Source organism: Etheostoma cragini, chromosome 10 (genome assembly GCF_013103735.1).
Source record: "Etheostoma cragini isolate CJK2018 chromosome 10, CSU_Ecrag_1.0, whole genome shotgun sequence".
Lineage (NCBI taxonomy): Eukaryota > Metazoa > Chordata > Actinopteri > Perciformes > Percidae > Etheostoma > Etheostoma cragini.
The window spans coordinates 25,877,018-25,899,191 of record NC_048416.1 but is presented as its reverse complement, the minus strand read 5'-3'; the positions used below and the strand labels follow the sequence as shown (position 1 = coordinate 25,899,191).

At 41.1% G+C, this 22,174-nt stretch overlaps 1 protein-coding gene across 1 annotated transcript in view; it reads left to right on the top strand.

Moving 5' to 3' along the window:
• Window positions 1-19,004, top strand: part of ankrd50 (ankyrin repeat domain 50) — a 38,106-nt gene extending 19,102 nt beyond the window's left edge. The window contains exons 4-5 of the mRNA XM_034883129.1: window positions 13,414-16,958; window positions 17,264-19,004. Coding sequence (XP_034739020.1) covers window positions 13,414-16,955 — 3,542 coding nt within the window. The 3' untranslated portion in view covers window positions 16,956-16,958; window positions 17,264-19,004. The remainder of the gene's footprint in view (window positions 1-13,413; window positions 16,959-17,263) is intronic.
• The last annotated feature ends 3,170 nt before the right edge of the window (window positions 19,005-22,174 follow it).

Here is a 22,174-nt window from a genome sequence, read left to right as displayed (position 1 = left end):
GCCAGCCTATGGTCCCCCAATGGCAAGAGATGGCAATAGGTGTAAACCGAGCCCTGGTTATCCTGCTCTGCCTTTAAAAAAATAAAAGCTCACATGGGCCGATCTGGAATCTTCCCCTTGTGAGGTCATACGGGGAAAGGTTACCACCCCTTTCTCTGCCGTGCCCGCCCAGAGAATTTGGCCCAACCATAAGAGAGAGACATCATGGGTTTCAAACGAGCAAAGGACAGTTGGTCAGCCTCCACCTTGGCCCCCCCCCACCCCTCTCCTCCTCAAAAGCTACAGACTCGTCACAGAAATGTCACATACTGAGGAAAGCTCATTGTAGGACTGGCTCTAGTGGCTGGAATTCTGCACCAAGGCTGAAATTTGGGGGGGAAAAACTTCAGATATGGTATTAAGGGACCACTAAGATCTATATAAAAGCATCTTAAGAGCACCATGGCATGGGACCTTTAAGTTATCTTTTAAAATGGGTGTCATTTGTGTAATGATTAGCAATAATGTCATGATGCAGTTCAGTGTCACCATTATCAGAGCACCTTTCTCTCATTAGGACATCATGTGTTAACACCCTAACTCAACGATGTAGTTTGAAAGTAGGTTGTAAAAGATTGTGTGCAGAGTCTGGGATTAAGTGAAATCTTAAGTGTAGGCGTCAGACTGGTCTGATCAGTGTTGACAGTGGCAGCATTGTTGAAAGTTGTGTTTTAGGACAGCAGAACTCTTTTTGAGTCTTTTTGTAGGTGTCATGCATCTAATTTAGCAAACAAACGGTGACGTAAGCTGCCCATTTCATAATCGCAGAGACATGCCCACCCACGCTTTCCTCTAACATCAAAGCTTCTACGTAGGTGTCCGTGGTAGATTAGATTCTGGAATGGTATCCAAGTTTATTATAAAGCATCCTCACAGCATTTTGCAAAACTTTGATCCCACTTACAACACAGATAGAGAAGAAGTTTTATATTTGATGTCCATTCAGCAGCAATTTGCATTAAATCATATTTTCTGGTTAATCATGTGTGTGTGTGTGTGTGTGTGTGTGTGTGTGTGTGTCTCTGTGTGTCTGTGTCTGTGTGTCTGCTGCTTTGTCTGGCCTGAACCATTGATTTAAATCGTCAGATTTGCAGTTGCACATTGAGTTGGGAGGGGAGTCACCAGGGGAAAATATGACCACACATGCCACGGATGTAAATGCTAAAGGGAGTTGTTTTTTTTTTATCTGTAACTTGCTTCAGAATATCTCAGGGACTTCTGTGACTGCCTCTTTGCTTTGCCTCCATTTATGTTGCTAGCTGATGAGCTCTCTGTTCTTTTTGTTTTTGAGATGGTTTAAAGGGAATTTCATCTTGAAACAGTCTGATAAACAGCAGTTATCTCCTTTCTTTTCTCTCTTTCTTTCTTTTTGGACTGGCTCTCATCTATTTCCCTTTTATACTGCCTCTTTGATGATGGACAAGGTTTTTTCAAGCTCTTACTCCAATTGCCTTGCAATTGATTTAAAATAACGAGAGAAAAAAACGTTTGAACAGTGGAACAGTATTAAAACTCGTACATCAGATGTGATGCCCCCATGTGAAAGAAGTGAAGTGATGTTGCTGTGCTAATGTGAACATGCTGTTGTATATGTAATGCTTCCATTATTGCAGTGAATTATAAGATCATATTGAGTTTGTGCATAGAGATGCTCCTCCAGATCTACAATAAGCCTTGGCCTTTTTCTTCTGCTGATGCTTTTAGCGGCGTCTTTGTTTTGTCTAGATTTAGTCTTCCGCTTTCAGTTCAACACTGGAAATTCTTCTGGTAGACTGGCTTTTATTTCCTTACACGTAGACGGATGTAGACATGCAGGCAAACAATATCACCTACTTACCATGTCTTCCATTAGCTTGTACGCCTTAATATGAAAACAGCAGTGCAGACACTCCTTATTCATGCAACACCGAACCTAAAATAGACCAACAGACTTCAGAGGATCAAATTGAGGCCAAGTGTCCCCTAAAAATACCCTCCATATTGTTTACAAGTCAGAGATGGCAGTGGCCTGCCAAAAGACTCCACTTCCATGCTCAGTGCAAAGCCAACTCCTGTTTTATATGAGCGGCCTATTTTGTCTGGGGCGTAGGTTGTGTTGGTTTTCCAGTATACTCTGGTCTGCGGTGACGGGACTTTGGTGGTTTTGAGAATATAGTGTTGATGAAGCTTGAGGAATGACCTTTAACCAGAACGTCGGTCTGCAGAAAAATTGCTGGAGCCGAAGTCTTCTCTGATGCCTTCTTAAGACTTCTGAAAGAATTAAGGATTCTTTTAGAAGGGAGAAAGTGAAGAGTTCCCGTTGTCTATGATTTAGACACATACTATCTGCAGGGAATGTTTCATTTTTTTTTTCTGAAATAGACACCTTTTTCCCCAGGAGCAAAGCTCCAAATTCTTCTTTACTTGCTCAACTGTTATTCCTTGTGTCTGTGTGTCTCAGAGTGGAATGTGCTTTTGGAAGTTTTCATCACCTCTGAGACCGAGCAGGAAGAAGGAGGCATATGACTTCTGCAGCAGAATGCCTCGCTCGCATCCGCTCGGCTAAAGCCTCACAAACAAAGACTGTTCTGTTTGTGAGTAGGACTACAAGAATTTTGCAGAGTATCCTGCTGGCTGACTCACATTATATGAACACTCAGTTATGATTACACCTCACTTTGTCTTCATGTATTAACTTTGAAATGAACTACAAACTCTGTCTTGGGAGCTAAAAAACACAGGGCTGTCCTATAAGTTGAATCGATCTGTAGCTGTGCTGCTTCTTTATGCCCCAAGTGACAGCAGACCTATGTAGAGAATCTTGCTTTTCATGTGCACACTCCCTCTGTGTGCTGTGCTACTGTAAGGCCGTGATTGGGGTAGCGGAGTGGAAACACTTAGGCAGCAATTTTGGTTGGGAGCCGGGGTAGAATCTGTGCCAATTTAACAAGGCCTCCGGCAGAAGGGAGAGCAAGGGAAAGGGGAAAGAGATGGCAGGGTGGAGGTGGGAAACTGGGGGTTGGGTGTTTAAATAGAAACAGCCTCTCAGACATGTATTTTTTGTTTTATTTTTAACCTCAAACTGATATTGTGCTGACTCTGAAATGCCTCCTATAATTTTTCAAATTCCAAATTTTATTTAGTATCATTTAAACCAGACATTTTATTTTAACACTTGTTTTGCTTTTTGCATTGTTTTTCATATTATCCACTTTTATTATGGTCTTAATAAAAATAAGAACGGAGTAATTTGAGCCATAATTACCATGCCCTTTGATAGAGCCTAGTGTGTGATATTTTATCGTATGGAGGCATCACTGAACTGTAATGGCACCATCTGCCCAATATTGTTTATGGTGCACGCTAGTCATAGTAACTCTTTCTCAAGTAGTTAAGTACTGTATGTGTAGGCGCTGTCTCAGGGAGTACTGCATGGACAACATAAGAAGATGTCTAAGCGCTGTGAGTTTTAGCACATTTTCATGAATAATTATTTGATAAGAGAGAATTCCCTATGCACGGAGTGTAGCACATCACTGTGTGTGTAAGTGCATACACTGACCAACCTAAAATCTGACATTAATATATTAATATGTACTGTTAGCAGAGGTATACATGTCTATTCCTCGTGCTTCAGTAAGTACATTTACATTTACCCCTAGAAGCCCTAGCCCTAGAAAAAACCTGCTTTCCCACATTGTCATGCAGAGTTCTAGTTAATAAGTCATGTAAGGTCACAGCCGTAGCACTCTGACTACATTACAGTAGCAGAAGCGCCAGAAATATCTAGAAATGTGTTGAACAGTTGGGTTTAGTCAGCGTTTTATTGAATCTGAATTCTGTGGGGCATGTTGGTCCCCATTTATTTCTTCTCTCATGTCATCTCTTTACTGTTGACTATCAAATAAAGCTGAACAATAATTAAATATAGAAATTACCCAAAGAGGAGATAAAAGACTTGATTAGGTTATTTATCTCTTACCTAATCTGGCTGTTTCACAAACCATCAGAAGGCAGAGGTAAAAGGCACTTGTTAAGATGGGAGATAATCAGTGCAAGCAGAACATCGCCACTCAAATCTCGCATCCTGCGTCGAAGCGTGTTGTGACTAATCCGCGAATGCAGGAGGAGGTGCTGGAGATGACAGTGGTACAGCTTAAAGGAAACACAAAACAAAACCGGGAGCGAGCTGTACTGGAGGATTTTGGGAGAAAAGCCAACATGAGTAAGGGAAGAGGAAGGATGGAGAATCGCTTATTACATTTATATAGTGGTTTATCATCAAAGTGCTTCCGACATCACCAATGTGTAGCATCCACCTAGGTGAGTACGACGCCAGACGTTTACCACATATCAGCTTGGTAGAGAATGAGGGGGGGAAAACCCAGAGAAAACCCACGCACACATGGGGAGAACAACTCCCGACAGAAAGGCCCGGGACAACCAGGGTTTGAACTCCAAACCTTCTTGCTGTGAGGCCACAGTGCTAACCATTGGGCCACCGTGCTGCTTTAAAGAGAAGGCATGGATTTGTCAACTGCAGTGCCAGTAGTTATAATAATAATATAGTATCATTGTGCTACTGGAGCCGTGAAAAATAATACCTCCCCTTAAACAACCACATTCCTGCCCTGCAGTGTTATAGCAACTTCAATTAGATTGATTTCCATTATCATAAAATACATTATTATTTTATTTATTTTTCAATTTTACTCAGAGTTCTTCCAGTTAGTCACAGAGGGCACTTGGCAGGCATTTGGGGTGTACCAGCAAGAAAGAAAATAGCCACAAATGCACACACATAAAAAGCCCCTTTAGTTATGAATCACAGCTGTAATTAAGACTCTTTTATTCCTGGCTCAGTCTGAGGAATGTTACAGGAGTGTGTGGCCACTTTAAGCAGACACTCATTCTGTGAGGCATTTCGATGCAGGGTTTACTCACTTCCTTCCTTAGATGACACATGAGTTTTTGACCCAAAAGTAATCATCAGGTCCTCTTCCACACCCTATAGTATATACAGTAGATAATTCATTTCAAATTCCACAGCTATTGTATAATAAAAGCAACACTTTTAGGAAGTGATGGGACTCTGAAGTGCGTCTGTGTTTTTGTTTTACTGTATTCACTCTTTGAGAGAGAGTAGCCCACCCTAGTCCTTGCACCCCATCTTCCAGCTCCACTCTGCCCACCATGAATGGAGCTTTCTTTACCCAACTCGCCAAGAGACAGCTGATTTACCACCAATGATCACAAATAAAAAAGAGCAGCCCTGTTTAAAGTATGCACCCTCCTCCACCACTCTGAACAGCCCTTTGTCCCGAGGCCTGCGGGTAAATCTGACACAGGGCACGGCCGTTCCTCTGCAAAAGGTCAACAAAACTCTTAACATCTCCCTGGAAGTGTTATTTTTGTATACTTTCTTTTTGGTCAAATGTAAGACCTCACTGCAGGGACCGCAAGATCTTCTGGCCGACTGACAACACAAACACGGTCGTAAAGCAGCAAGGACGGTTTATTTCTTCTGGGCTGTGGAATGCTCCCCGAAGAGAGACAAAGATGGCTCTGCTTACTGACCCCCCCCAGTAAATGACTTTTTGCGTCATGATATAGACCATTGGATGTTTAGCTGTACAAATGCAACAGATAAATTTGAAACTTTGAAGTAAAATTGTAAGTTCTATAAGAGAGTAGATGCCAAGAACAATGTTCAGTACTGAGAGGGAAAGGAGCTGAAAAATGTCTTTATTTATTGCTTTAAATAACTTTAAAACTAATTTCCACACTTTTTGGTCATGCTGCAGCCTTCAGAGAGATTACATCGCACAACACTAAACCAAAGGGCACATTCAACAAATGCCTACTGCAACCAAAGCATGATAAAAACCCTCTCTGTCCTCTCTTATTAGAGTTTTGGGTATCGATTGAGTCGATGCCTCGACGCCTGGGTAACGAGAGCAAGGACAACATATTTAATTAGCGTCACCCCCCCCTTTCTTGAAATTGGCTTACACAGACAAGGTGATTTATGTCCATATTCATGTGTGAGTTGTCGTCTGTGAGGCTGCATGTCGAGCCTCACTTTGGATAAGTTGAAGACCATAATCCTCACTGAATACTGTAATTTACCACCGTGCAGTCTGACAGCCGGGCAAATTACAGGTCTACCGTGTCTGTATCTATAACACCTTGGGTGCTCCACTGTAGTAACATGACTCTGAACATGGCGGGGAAACTCTTTCCTCCTGGGGTGATGCCCTTTGGTATGTGGCATGCCCCTGCCACATTTTTTATAGACTTGAGATTCTTTATTTTCTTCAAGGCTGTAGTACAGAGCACGACTTGTCAGTTTTTGCTTTAATTGAAGGGTATTTTAATTAAGTCTTAATTTACCTGAATAAATGCAGTGGAATTCCTGGCACATTTTTTGCTGGTGTTGTTGCAAGGGTGAAAGCTTTTAAATTAAAGACGAATTTTTTTCATACCACATTGCTTCTTGACCTGCATGCCAAGGATGATTGCAATTATCTGATTCCACAGTAAGCCACACCTTTCCCCACGCTGGAACTGCAGTCTGGACATTTCCTCGTGAAATCCTTCTAAAATGAGTTCCAGACCTTGATGGCACTGTATGTTGGTAGCAGAGAATGGCTTGTTTGACTGACATGCTTGACTTCGTAGTTCCATGCGCAGGTGAATGGAAACGTGCTGGTAGGGCTAAATGAGGTCATCAGGAGGTCAGCCAGTGTAATGATGAACAAAACACAGGCAGAGATTGAGGGAATTTGATCCTGTATGGGGCAGGGAACTCCCAGCGCTAGAGCTTACTGCCACCATGTAGACTTAACTTGTATCTTCAGAAACAAAATAGTTATTTAAGGTTGACAAGTGGACATTTTTTAAATACCAGTTTAAAATTGACCTGGTCTATAGATCCAAGGATCATGGGACATATTTAGCACATATCTGACCTTTTTAAATTTAAGGAAAAAAATCTGGCAAGGAAAGAGGGATTATTGTCTGTACAAGCCCCCCCCCCCCCCCCCCCCCCCCCGCCCAAAAGAGATTGGTTAACGGATAGTTTGAATGAAGTTTATACTGTTTATATACGGTTGCTCCTGTTTGATCTGTGTATTACTGGCTTAACACAGTTTTTTCAGTTATTTTAGAATGTCTTCATGTAGATGAAATCTCCAGTCATCTGTGCAGCTGCAAGAAGCTCCACGATATATAGTTACATCTCTCTTACAGGGAAATCCATTATGAGATGCACAATGAGTGAAGGCAAACACTTGTGACCAGGTGCACAGCCTCATGGCTCGGTCTCTTGTCATCATTCAACAAGCTCCTGTCACTCAAAATCATACGTACAGCAACTTTTTTTCTTTGGTTATTAGAAGGGGGAAAAACATTACTGGTGTGCTCTGCATAAACGGTCTTAAGATTGATGTTTTATTATGTGTGTTAATGGTTTGAAAGGTTTATCAGAATGCACCTCTAAAGCTGAGCCATGCTGTCAAGTTCCTGTCATAGATAGATAGATGTTAAAAAAACTAGTAAGATTTGAAAGTTTCATCTCCCCGGGTCTCCAAACCACACACAGACGTGCATGGCTGCATCGCTGCTTCATGCCTCATTCACCGGTAAACAGCTAATATTATGTGAACAATTATTATTATTTAAAACAAACATGACGACTGTTAGAAATGCGGCGGCAGCAACGCAGCAACAACATAACAACAATGCAACAACAACAGGTATTGACAGGCTCGTACACAGAGTAGGCAGAACAGGGCAAGGAGGTTTTTTATTGGTTCTTTCCAAGCGGACCGTGAGGGAGTGATTGGCGGGCATTTTTGACAGGATTACAGCAGCTACAGATGACCAGGTCTTTTCCCTCCTTTTTCAGAGCCCATAAGTGATTAATCCCAAACCTGTGAAAAAGCCAATTATAAAGTCTTGAAGAGATTGCTCTTCTATCAGGTTAGTCTATAAAAGCTATTTTTTCCCATCCCGGTGCGACCAGGGAAAAGAGTTAAAAAAACTCTCAATCTGACCAACAGTCTTGCATGTATTTCCAATGTTCATTCATGCAAGCTGCATGAATGAACACTCTTTATATAAATCATTTGGGCGAACAGAAATTAAATTAAAGACCCAATTTATCATCCTGCCATTTAATGCTTGTGCACTGTCGGATATTGCAAAACAGGCAGCAGAAAATCACTATCAATAACATAAGCTTAAACTGATGGGAAAAAATCTGTAATTTACTGTTAGCAGCCATGGCGCGCTCTCTCTCTCTCTCTCTCTCTCTCTCTCTCTCTCTCTCTCTCTCTCTCTCTCTCTCTCTCTCTCTCTCTCTCTCTCTCTCTCTCTCTCTCTCTCTCTCTCTCTGGGTGACAAATATTACACAAGCACGCTCATTCTGTAAATGTCCTGTAAGGTCTGAATGCAGCCATGAGGAACGTTAACGTTAAAGTCACATGTGTGCGTATGACAAAATGCCATCACTTTAATAGATAGATGAAGTCAGAAATGTTATATATTCCATATTTGAAAAGGCTTTAGTGTGTTCAATGTATTCCTGTTTGCTCCACTCCCCCATCTCATCAGCACTGTTCAGTTGCACCACAACAGGTTTGACTGGAAACCCTTTCACATCCCTTTTGAAATTCAGCAACAGGCGTGTTTGGGCAGGAGTGTTTTCATGGGTTTTACCTTTAGTGTAACATAAATTAATTGTCAAAGTGTAATCATTTCACCGACTCACCTGGTGGTTGTGTAGTATTGCAGGAAATATACAGTACATAGGCCATTGAATGTAGCTGCTAATCCCAATTTCTTTTCTCCTGCAGCGGTTGTCTTTACACAGTTGAATTAGTGCCCCGTTAGAGTTGGTTTTGTCTTTTTTTCTCTTGTGAATATGCCACATTTATCCGAGATGAGCTAGAACGTGGGACCTCCATTCATCTGTTAGAAATTAGAGAGTGTATATAATTAAACAGGGAACGGTATTTGTCATAGATTAAATAGCAGCACTCTTGTCAAAGGACTGTTGTTTGACCGTTGGAGCCAACTCTCATCCGCATACTTGTGTTTAGGAGGTTGGCGCTCTCATGTTTTTTGGATCCCAGAACGCTGCAGCTGTCGAACAGACGTTTGTCGAGCGCGGGTTTACTGGAGAGCCTGAGGAGAGGGCAGCGGGGCTTGGGTTTCTGTTTTCTTTATGGATCTGATGACCTAAGATTGTGCCTCGCAATGAACGTGCCAAATCAGAGACGTTGCCATTCTGAAATCCTGGTTGATAAACCTCTAATTTCTCAACATGCTTGCACACACGCTGCCTCGTTTGTCATCTGAAAAATTAATCTAGTAGGCAAACAGCCCTTCTTTTGTACGCAGGGCTCTGTCTCCTGTGGCTGGTATCCAGTTCTGTAACGAGCAGCAGCTGGCTCAGAGGCCTGTACTCGGGAGCTGCATCCCTCACACCGATGAATGTGTCATTTGTTGCTTGTTTTGTAGTCACTTTTGTTCAGACTCTGAACCATCCTCTCATACACACACACACACACAAACACACACACACACACACACAAATAGCTTGAACACACACAATGCTCCACTACTGTTTGTGTAGCCCACACATAATAGCGCAAAAGCTAGACCTTCATGACGGTTTTGGAAAAAAAGAAAATGGTTCTTGGAAGGCATTTGGACATTTGTAGCCAATGAAAGTTCTTGCATTCTTGTGTACTTAATAGTAGTTCCTGTTACACCACAGTCATCAAATGCAGTTTGGACGACTTTCCGCCTGTGGTTGTTTTAGTGCTTTATCTGCAGGAGTGGGGCAGTAATAATGCCATGACTTCACAATTGACATCCAAGACCTATGAAGTGATGTCTGCTGATGACTAAAGTGGAAATTGTAGGTCATCTTCCACTATGTGCAGCGATTGAAAGAAGTGGTCTTTCTTTGGTGTGTTCTGACTGGAGGCTCTTGCTGGTTTTAGTCTTTTAGTTCTTGTATATACTGTAGATTTATTTTATTCTTTTAACCCAGGAAAGTGTTTTTTTTCATGGTGGCTCCAGTCAAATGTCTGTATCCTCCTCCCTTCTCTAGCTTGGCTAGTCGCTATATCTTCATAATTGGTGTGTCAGAGACTGTGGAATGTTGGAGAAACTGTTTATCATAAACTAAAACACAGAAGCATTTTTCATTTGTTCCCCTGAGAAAATATTTTTGATAGTGAAACATCTCCAGAAATGGGCTGTAATGCACATGCAATGTTTTTCCCTCTGTAAATAGACAAGTCAACAAAGAATATAAATCAGAACAACATATTAAATTTCACACTTTGCTGAAATAACTAGCTAGGGAAAATACTTCTGTTTTCCCCCATTAATGGCCTCTTCCCTTCTTGTAGCTAGTGGGTTTCCTGTCCCAATTGGAGCAACTCCAGAATGTCCAAAGAGGGATTAGGTCCAGAAGGAGTAGGAGGACCCATCGGTGACACACATAGGCAGGGGGTCATACCAGGCACAAGATGTCTGATTTAAACAAACTGTAAATGCTAATTTGGTACTGTATGTGCCTGTGTTGACTGAGGCACATGTGATTGGGCAATAGCCTGAAAAGCAAGGGAAGGAAGCATGTACACCAGCTAGTTTGGCCTTTAAGCTAAACAAAAGAGCTTTAAGAACCTGACATGAAACAAAAGGCTAGAGAAAAAAGGAGGGGAAGAGTGAGAAATCATCTGATCAGTGCCTGATTGGCTGAGCCACAGGAGTAGTGACTACACTGAGAACCTAAATGCACATTAACACCATGTGATACCTTCAAGTGTTTCTGTACCTGTTGATACAAACCTGAAAGAAGCCATTACTTGACTCATAAAGACCTATTCCGGTTCTTCCCATGGCCCTGTCAAAATGAGGAATCAGTCACCTTTTTGGGGCAATGATTTTGAATATACACAAAATGGTTAATGGTTTTTAGTACTCAAAGGTAGAAGTGCTGAGTGTTTTTCTTACTTATAGCTACCATGAAGGCTTACCGTGCATCTGTCTCTTGTATTGTCATTGACCTCTCCAGGAGGGGAGTGGTAGCTGGTACAGGGGGTCATGGAGCCAGACAGAAGAGGGCAAAGGGAGGGTGGAAAATGTGCACAGTCACTGGAAACAAAGGCAAACTGAAAGTGGGTTGGGGTCATTGAGTTTTTTTTTTATGATTGAGCAATTATATTTAATGAAATGTATATAGTATAATGCTAAATGAGAATGATACTTTGCAGCTTTATTAATTTAAAATATTTGCACAGCTGTTCTCTTTGTCATACACTATAGTGCTTTTATAGACATCATATTCAGAATAAGCATTTTTGTACCTTGGATTTTTTTATTTTTTATTTACATGTGTTCTAGTTTAGTGTGTAGAGTTAAGCCCAGATGTCCATGTGATCTCTATTATAATAAAATTAAAACTTACTCTATTAGAAATCTTGTATGGTAAGTAGTTTTTGCCCATAACAAAGTTCAACCTAAGAGTGTGATTTATCAGAATCAAAATCATTGCTTTGCTGATCATTGTTTGTATCACAGGATGTAATACAACATAGTCAGTATCCGAGGTGTGAATGCCTTCATTTTATCTGGTTTATCACAGTTTGAAGTAAAAACAAAGACCCAAGGACCACATAAAAGATTATTGTGAGGCCCAGTTAGTGCAGTGGTGCTTATCTTAAACAAACTCAGAAGCAGATACTAACTTGTGTTTACCAGGGTCCATTGTTCAGACTGTGAGTACCTGCATGGACACTCTTGTTAAACTCATCAGTTCTGTTAGGCTTCCAGGTGTGGTTAGCACCAGTCTCTTTGTGGAGTAAGATTTCACCGCTTTTTTTAGCCACACAATAGCAGTCGGATGAACAGAGAACTGCCCCAGGCTTGGTGATAGTCTGAAGCATATCATGTACAGGTAAAAGTTGTGTTATATAATTAAAGCAATCACAGTTTACTGTTCCAAGATAAAAGTGCTGGTGCTGAATTTAATAGATTATTTTCTAAAAAAGAGTAATTTCCTGTCAGTACATGAAATGTTCAGTCAGTAATAAGATGCAATAATCACATTTAATTACCATACTTTGAAAAGGTTAATGAGTCCATGTTCTGTGCTCTGCCTAGCAAAGTGCACAATTTTAGGGAGGGAAATGCAACTGCTTTTCCCATAGTAGGAGGCCTGTTAGTTATTTTAAAATACAGTATGTCAATAACACTGAGGGAGTCTCTGGTGAAATTTTTTTCATGTCCCAATATCCCCTGAGAACCATGGGAACTGCAAATATAAGTATGCAAAAATGTGCTTCTTGCCCTCTGGCTGGCTTACACAGACCATGAACAGATTGTTTTAACATGGAGAAAAGTTCAGTTTAGGCACATTAGCCAAGGCCATTATGGAGCTATTTTTCCACGTCAGAGAGGAATTCCCATTTAAAGTTCATTCATTAAGACCCACTGTGATGATTTCTTTTTTTACTCAGAAGGATTTCTAAAGGTCTTTTCTGGGAACATGTAGTACAATAATAAGTGATGCACTGGAGAGATGTTTTACAGACCACTGATGTGCTTCAGGCATGGAAATGATGTCTCCCTTGCGCTCCTCCATTTTACTCTTTTACATCTTAAGCCCCTACCACAGATTTGCTCCTGCTGATTAAGCACTAATAACCTCTAAGTCAATGGACGGGTTAAATGACCAATCAACCCAACTTTAGTGTTGAAAGACCTTTTTCTTAGGGTATAAGGGTTTTATTTTACACATAGTTACCATTATATGTTATTTATTTATGGTCTTGTGCTAAGACTGGTGCTTACCCAAATCAGAAAAACAATTTAAAAGGGAGTTGCCTTTCATGAATACATGTATGGTAACTATATTTTAATATGATGTAAGCTAGTCCTTATTTCAGTGATGTTTCCACTGAAATGATTGCGGTTTTCACCCCCAACAAGGAACAAATTATTACAGCTGACATTGCTTCTGTATCAGACACATATTTATTTAAGGGTTAAACTGATGGTTTATACATTTCATTCCTCAACACAGCTTTACTGTTATTCATCCCATGCCTTAGGAAATTAAAGGTTGGCCTAATTATCAAAAGGTACAAGATCAGTGGATACACACTGGGTATGATCTCAAGGTCGACATAGGATAAAGATTCAAGAAGCACTGTGGGGAAAGTAACACTGCTTATCATCAATTGTGGTTTCTAAAACCACTTCCACTCCATTTTTTCATTTTCTGCATATACTGGCCTAGTAAGTTTTGAAGTGTCTTTTTATATTCTCCATTTTGTCATGAGACTCCTCTAATGTCCATTTCTTCTCTCACAGGATTCCGCAAAATCAGCCTTGATGATCTCCGCAAGGCCTACATCGTCAAGGATGTGCAACAGTATATCCTCCACAGGCTGGACCAGGAGGAGGCCCTGAGACAGCACCTGACCAAGGAGACAGCCGAAATGCTCAACCAGCTCCACATCAAAAGCAGTGGCTGCTTCCTCTACCTGGAGCGTGTGCTGGATGGTGTGGTGGAGAACTTTATCATGCTTCGAGAAATCCGTGACATCCCTGGCACCCTCAATGGCCTCTACCTGTGGCTCTGCCAGAGACTATTTGTCAGGAAACAGTTTGCCAAAGTCCAGCCCATCCTTAATGTAATCCTGGCAACGTGCAGGCCACTTACGGTCAAGGAACTGTACCATGCAGTCTGGACCAAAAACATGACACTGACTATGGAAGAGTTTCAGAAAAAGATGGACATTCTCTCCAAGTTGTTGGTCGATGGCCTTGGGAGTACTAAAATCCTTTTTCACTACAGTTTTGCAGAGTGGCTACTAGATGTTAAGCATTGCACCCAGAAGTACTTGTGCAATGCAGCAGAGGGACATAGGATGCTGGCGATGAGTTATACTTGCCGAGCAAAGCAGCTTAAGCCACTCGAAGTGCAGGAATTTGCGCTGCACCTTGTTAATTCCAATCTGCAGATTGAGCCATTTAATCTGGCTCTTTGGATGGTTTGGAATGGAACTCCTGCTAAAGACTCTCTGACCACCTCCATACCAAGAGAACAGGAGGTCCTGCAACTTCTGGTCAAAGCTGGAGCTCATGTCAACAATGAGGATGACCATGCGTCATGTATTGTTCAACAGGCCCTGGAAAGAGAGGACTCAATACGGACATTACTTGACAACGGAGCATCTGTGAACCAGTGTGACTCCAGTGGTAGAACTCTGCTGGCTAACGCTGCATACAGTGGAAACCTTGATGTGGTCAACTTGCTCATATCTAGAGGGGCAAACATGGAACTAGAAGACAACCATGGACAAACGGCACTAACACTTGCTGCAAGGCAGGGCCATACTAAAGTGGTCAACTGCTTAATTGGTTGTGAGGCCAACATAAACCACACAGATCATGATGGATGGACAGCTCTGCGCTCAGCAGCTTGGGGTGGACATTCGGAGGTAGTTTCTGCTCTGCTTTATGCTGGTGCCAAAGTGGACTGTGCTGATGCTGATGGTAGGACTGCTTTGAGAGCTGCTGCTTGGGGAGGTCATGAAGACATAGTGTTGAACCTTCTTCAGCATGGGGCTGAGGTCAACAAGGCAGACAATGAAGGAAGAACAGCTCTCATTGCTGCAGCATACATGGGACACAGAGAGATCGTCGAGCACCTCTTGGACCACGGGGCCGAAGTTAATCATGAAGATGTGGATGGAAGGACTGCCCTCTCAGTTGCTGCTCTCTGTGTTCCTGCAAGTAAAGGCCATGCTTCTGTTGTGAGCCTTCTAATTGAAAGGGGAGCAGAGGTTGACCACTGTGATAAAGACTGCATGACTCCTCTCCTTGTGGCTGGCTATGAAGGACATGTTGATGTAGTTGATCTGCTTTTAGAAGGTGGGGCTGATGTGGATCACACAGACAACAATGGTCGCACTCCTCTTCTTGCTGCTGCGTCTATGGGCCATGCCTCTGTTGTCAACACATTACTTTTCTGGGGAGCTGCTGTTGATAGCATTGACAGTGAGGGAAGGACTGTGCTGAGCATTGCATCTGCTCAGGGTAACGTGGAGGTGGTCAGAACTCTGCTGGACAGGGGTCTGGATGAGAATCACAGGGACGATGCAGGCTGGACCCCGCTACACATGGCTTCATTTGAGGGCCACAGACAAGTTTGCGATGCCCTTATTGAGCAAGGTGCTCGTTGTACAGAGGTTGATAATGATGGTAGAATACCGCTGATATTAGCTGCCCAAGAGGGACATTATGACTGCGTTCAAATTCTTCTGGAAAACAAGTCATGCATTGACGAGAGGGGATATGATGGGAGAAATGCTCTCAGGGTGGCTGCACTGGAAGGCCACAGAGACATCGTTGAACTGCTGCTGAGCCACGGAGCCGACATAGATTACAAAGACGCAGACGGACGCCCAACACTCTACATATTGGCACTTGAAAATCAGCTGGCCATGACTGAGTATTTCCTCGAAAATGGAGCAAATGTGGAAGCTTGTGACACTGAGGGTAGAACGGCCCTGCACGTGTCCTGCTGGCAAGGGCATGTCGAAATGGTGAGGCTGCTGATTAACTATCATGCTGATGTGAATGCCTGTGACAATGAGAAGCGATCTGCCCTCCAATCTGCTGCATGGCAAGGGCACACGAAAGTTGTGCAGTTTTTGATTGAGAACGGCACACATGTGGATCATACGTGTAACCAGGGAGCAACAGCACTAGGCATCGCTGCGCAAGAGGGTCACATTGATGTTGTGCAAATACTTCTTGAAAATGGTGCGGACCCCAACCACGCTGATCAGTTTGGACGCACAGCAATGAGAGTGGCAGCAAAGGGTGGCCATTCAATGATCATTAAACTTCTAGAAAAGTATGGGGGCACAACTCTAAATGGCTGCAATCCCTCCCCAGTACACACCCTGGAAGAGAAAACACCATTAGCAGTTACTGGTAAAATGCAGTCCCTCACGATTAAATCAAGTAGCTCTGGCAGCACCGGAGCAGGAGATATGCAGTCGTCTGGACGTGGTCTACCCAACGGACCAGTCCATGCTTTCAGTTCACCATCCGAATCTCCTGATTCCACAGTAGACAGGCAGAAATCCTCCCTTTCAAATAATTCCCTCAAAAGTTCAAAGAACTCCTCCTTGAGAACCACATCATCCACCGCCACAGCTCAGACTGTGCCGATCGACAGTTTTCATGGCCTGACGTTCACGGAACAAATCCAACAGCATTCGCTGCCTCGCAGCCGGAGCAGACAGTCTATTGTTTCCCCTTCCTCTACGTCCAAGTCCATTGGTCAGCAGCCCTCATCTCCATCCAGTGAATTTGACTGGTCTCAGTTAAAGTCTGGTCTCAAGTCAACGAAGGGAAGTAAGACCGGAAATGGGACATCAAATGGTAAAGGAGCACTGGGAGACAAGAAAAAAGTCAAGAACAGTGGATCAACCCAAGGTCAGGTTCTGGAGTACGAAATGACACAGTTTGACAAGAAGATTGCTCTCAACAAATCAGTAGCAAACATTTCAGTGAAGGATCCACACTGCAAGATCATGATTGGTGGTTCAATTCGGCAGGAAAGGGGGCAAAGCCAAGATCAATTCTTTATCCAGCAGCAGAGCTGTTCTGAAAAGAAGAGGAATGGCATCATGACCAACCCCAACTATCATCTACAGGGTAATCAGGTTTTCCTGAGTAGAGTATCAGTTCCCCGGACTGTACAGAACAGAGGCCACCAGGATGTGCTAGAGAACTATACCATAGGGGAAACTGAACTAAGCCTAAAACAAGCCCTGAAACTGCAGATTGAAGGATCAGACCCTGGGTTTAACTACAAAAAGGAGACTCCATTATAGCTGGTAAGAGATTCTTTTCAAAATTGTCCTCCAGAATGTGCTCCTATTGAAATACTTAAAGCATTTGTCTGAAAGTTGAAATTACAGTCAGGGTGATGGCACGTAGGCAAGACTTGGACTTGTCCCTTCATTTACAGTGGCTAATTATGAGGCTAAAACTGACTTTTAGTCGATACTGGATTGCACTCACCACAACCACCATTAGTTGGATTAATTCAGACTTGCATGAAGACTGCCTCAAATGGATGAGCAGAGCTTTTTCCCTCCCAAACAAAACATTAACCCAAATCATTCCTGTACCATTTCAGATGTCATGAATGCCATTCGCCATGCAGACATTGGAGGGAATGTGCCAAAGCAACTGTTTAAATCTGCATTAAAAAAAACACATTTTTTTCATCAGTGGGAGACAAAATAATACCTAGGGACGATTGTTGACTGCTGCCTAAGGCTTATGTGAACTGATACATCAATGTGCCTACATCTGTTACAGCCTTCTTTATGTATTCATACAAACTATCATTTTAATTTAATGTAATGCTATTTAATAAACAGTGTATGCACTTTTAAAAGAGTAAAATGACAGACATGCATTTGTTCTATTCACTTTGTATCCCATCCATGTTTTATCAAAGTAAATGTTTGAGAGAAACGTACCAATGCTTTTTATTATTATTTTATATTATGTTTGTTCTGTCTACTTTTTCACACTGACAGCAATGTGCCACTGAGTACATTGTCACAAGGCCAGAGGACACAACAGTAACTGATGCCATGGTATAAATGTAAGCGCATTGATAGTCTGCCTTTCTAGAGACCCCAAATAATCTGTGTTAACCTCGGATCAGTGTGCTTAACCTATGTTGTGTGTAATATGTTAATAGCAATGGCAATTTACTTCACCGGTATATACAAGCATATTTATTTTTGGAAAAAAAGCCACTTTTGCTGCATTTTGTGTTGCATTGCGCTCTACCATGGTGCTGTGTTCAGAAGTTGTCTGCGGTTATTTTGGTCTCCTAATTTTGTTGGTTTTGTGTATTGTTACAAATATCTAAGAAAGAGGGATGTTCATTGAAAATGTAAAAAAAAACTTTAATTTTGTCCCTATGGGATTTCTCAGTTGCTTGTGTGTTATTTTATGTGTGCATAAAAACTATTTAAATAACCCATTGTGTACCGTCAGCAAAAGTTTGGTGCTAAATGCAGCGATTTCAAGTAAAAGCAGTGATTTAAAAACATGCAACTGTCTGCAGAATTACATGTATAACCTACTGCATTGCAAGAAACAAAATCCAAGCTTTGTTTCCTTCTTGCCACATGGTTAATTTCCAGTAATTCCTGCTGGATTTTTTGGCACAAAACGGCCCAAAAGAGTCCAACTATTAAAACAACTCATAGCTGTGAATCGTATTGTTGTAAATGCAGAGTTGTAAAGCCAAAGTTAAAACAACTTAACTTTGTCCCACCTCTTCCCTGTGAGAGGCTTAATATCAGTTCAACAGGACTTAACCCGGCGAGAGATGGAGGGGAGGAGGTGCTCGACTGTGACGCTGAGGGAACTGAAACATCTGTTTTTCATGAACTGTGTGGAGCTGTGTTAGCGTTTACCGGCTGTGTCGTATTTTTGCGGGCTTTTCATATTGTCAACAGTGAGCTATTTTTTGCCAAGAACTGGGATCGGGGGGGGGGGGTAGAAACCTATCGCATGCACAAACACTTATAAGCCCTTGTGAAGGCTCTCGGCTCGTCAATTCTACAGCAATTCAAATGGATGCCATGAAGGGTCAATAGAAGGATTCAAAGCAGGATTGGGTCTTGAAACTGTGGAAAAAAACAAATACTGGATGGTCTTATTAAGCAGTTATCTTGTTTGTCTTGACTCTGTTTGTCAGTCATCTATGATTTGACTGCCAGTAATTTGATTGTAAATAGCTTAACATGTACATTCAACTGTCATTTAAAAAGAATTCCTGGAATATATGAAGTGGGATTTTCTGATGTATATTAAAGTGCTTAATAAACAGACTTGCTTTACTGCTGAAAAAACAGATGTTTGCTAATTTATTTTATGTTGTCAATAGGACTGGATGTCAAAAACATACAGACCTGATGAATGCAACAACTTATTGTCATGACAGTCTAATGCATTATGTAGGCAGGAGCACATTTAGATTAATATGTCTGAAGTTATACTGATGTAGGTTTGGATACTGAAGTCTTTTTTGGGTATACAGGCCTTAATACTACCAAAGACAAATTCAAGTTAAATCAAACGTTGCCAAATTTTGGTAGATGTGAACACTTAAACATGAGCTTCTCTGGCCTTCCTGCATGTAGACAGAGAGCGGGGCTCAGCTCAGGGCTCCAGACGGGGCAATGTCGATAAAGTGGTTGCAAAGTGTGTTGTGCAAAATTCCACATTCGTATACAAAATAGCATTTGCTGCAAAATAAATAATACAAATATTTCTAACTCAACGGCAGACTAATGGATTAAATCTGTAACAGAAGAGCTTGTATTAGCACTAATGCTCCATTGACTTTGAAGAAGTCTGCATTGTTTTAACATATATATATACACAGAGGATATAAGCCACAGAGGGGAATGGCAGCTAGAAATGGATAATTAAATAAATAATAATTCTGCAGGCACTAATTATTTCCTCCATCCATTTCTATCTCAGATAAATCTTGTTTGGTTGAATCTAAAGGCCTTTATTATCCACTGTAGTGCTTTTCCCTGTATTGAGGCTACTGTTAATACCTGCTTCACTCTTAGTCATTTGGTGGTGGAGGGCCAAACCAGGACACCGCAGGCATCACAACACATGGATCAAGCTGAAGTGGAACAGACAAGTGTGCCAAGTGCTATCACTGCCCCACTTCCCCCTCTCAGTCAAACAATAGCTGCAAGATAAATCAAATAAACAGTAAGTTTAAGGATTTGTTTAGTTTTTTTTTCTTTCATTTCACATGTTATAAAATTTAAAGTCAAAATGGATGCATTGCATTTCGGAAACAAACCTTGATTGTGTTTCAAATGCATTTAATGGAATGAGCACGATTTTAGCTTTCAGCCAAAAGAGTGAGGATTGGAAAAAGTTCTTACGCTGACTTATTAGGATTCATTTAGCGCAACCAACATCTCATGAAAAAATGTGCAACAGAGCATCCAAGGCAATAAACACATTCTGTCTTTTTTGACCGGAAAAAGTCGTCCGTTCTGGTTCCAAAAAGGCGCCGTATCCAAGAGTGCTACGTGGATCGGTGGTAAAACAAGCGGTCGAGTGATCTACAAAATGAACACCCAGGGAGCGGTGCTACTACTAACGTTAGCAAAAACAAAGCAAGTCATATCGTATAACTCGCTGTGCCATCGGCACCTTCTTCATTTTTTCTTGTTGACCTAAAACAACAGGTCTTGCTACTCGGCTTGTCATTGGTCAGCTGCCAAAAAAGCGCTTGCCATAGGGCAATTTTTTTTCAGAAAAGTTTAACTTTTTTCAACTTCAAAAAACTTATTTTTCCCACCTACCTCATTTGGTCCAGACTTTCGGACTTTTCAGTTTGGTCCGAACCAAAATTGCTTGTAGGAAAGGTGCCTCGGATCACGGTCCGGATCAAAAGACCACTTCATTAATTTCATTCATACGGAATAGACTACATTTATACATACACACTACATTTCCTGAAGTTGTATTTTGATTTTTGGATTTTTAGCACAGCCTTTTCTGTATGTTTTGGGAGGGTGGGTGTTAATGATTAAACCATCTGGAGCTGATGTCATGTAATATGTTCTATCCAAGCTTGGAGGATCTCCTCCTGAACCATCTGCCAATAGCCACATCTGCCAATAGCCACATCTGTTTCTTCTCCACCCATGTCCTTGTTTTGGATACAGTGCTAACAAGCTCCCACACAATATACACAACATGGCGACAGTTGTGGCCAACTCGTTCCAGACACAACTTTAAACCCAATGGCCTTCAATGTGCCATCAATAGCCAAGTGTGTGCAGGTTTTCATTCCAAAAAAACACTTTAGCTAAAGATTTCTCTGATTAGCACATTTTAGCTCTGTAACTAGCAGGAACTACTGACTAAAACCAGCTGCTTTGGTGTTTGCTTGTACTGAAAAACATGCATACATAAGGCTCTAAACAGGCTCAAGGTAATTATCAAGTAAAAAAACTCCTGTTGTTGGTGTGTCCTTGTGTGGAACATTTTTCCCAGCTCGCCTAAGGAGGAGGACATTGAAAAGAATGCAAACATTGACAAGATATCTTGGCAGTTTGGCAGGGCCGTGGGCCTGCCCTTGCCACCAACTCTCTTTGTGATTACAATTTTCAGTGTAGCTTATCGTATCTGAGATTTTCTGAGATAGTGTAGTATTTCATAAAAAAGTTACACTTGTTTTTCATTAAAAAAAGTCACAGTATGGAATGGCCAAAAATGTCATAGTAAAGTACTTAATTAAAAAGTCATAAAAGTCATAGTATAATATGTCGAAAACAGTTGTAAAAAAGTCATAGTAAAGAATTTCATTAAAAAGTCAGAGTATATTATTTCGAAATAGTTATAGTATAGTATTTTCTAAAAAGTCTAAAAAGTCATAGTATAGTGTGTAATTAAAAACTTAAAAAATCATAGTGTAGTATGTCATGAAAAACGTTATAGTATTGTATGTCCTAAAGATTTCTTAGCAAAGTATTATATTATATATATTATATTATAATTAAAAGTCAAAGTATAGCATGTCATTGAAAAGTCATAAAAGTCACAGTATAGTATGTTGAAAAAATTCATAGTATAGTATGTGATAAAAACGACTAAGTATAGTATGTCATAAAAATTTCATAGCAAACTATTTCATATACAAGTCATAGTATAGTATGTCATTAAAAAGTCATAAAAAGTCCTAGTACCATATGTCCTAAAAATATAATAAAACGTCATAGTATAGTATTTCATTAAAAAGTCTCATGAAAGTCATAGTATTGTATGTCATACCAAAATGATAGGACGTTATGTCATAACAAGGATAGTTTAACAGGTCTTAAATTAAAAGTATGTATAACAAATAATAACAGTTTTGCATGTTATTAAAAAGTTATAGTATAGTATGTCATGAAAAACTATTAAAAACATAGTATAGAATGTTGTTAAAAAGTTACAACAAAGTCATACTACTGTATTTTATCATTAAGTCATAGTACAT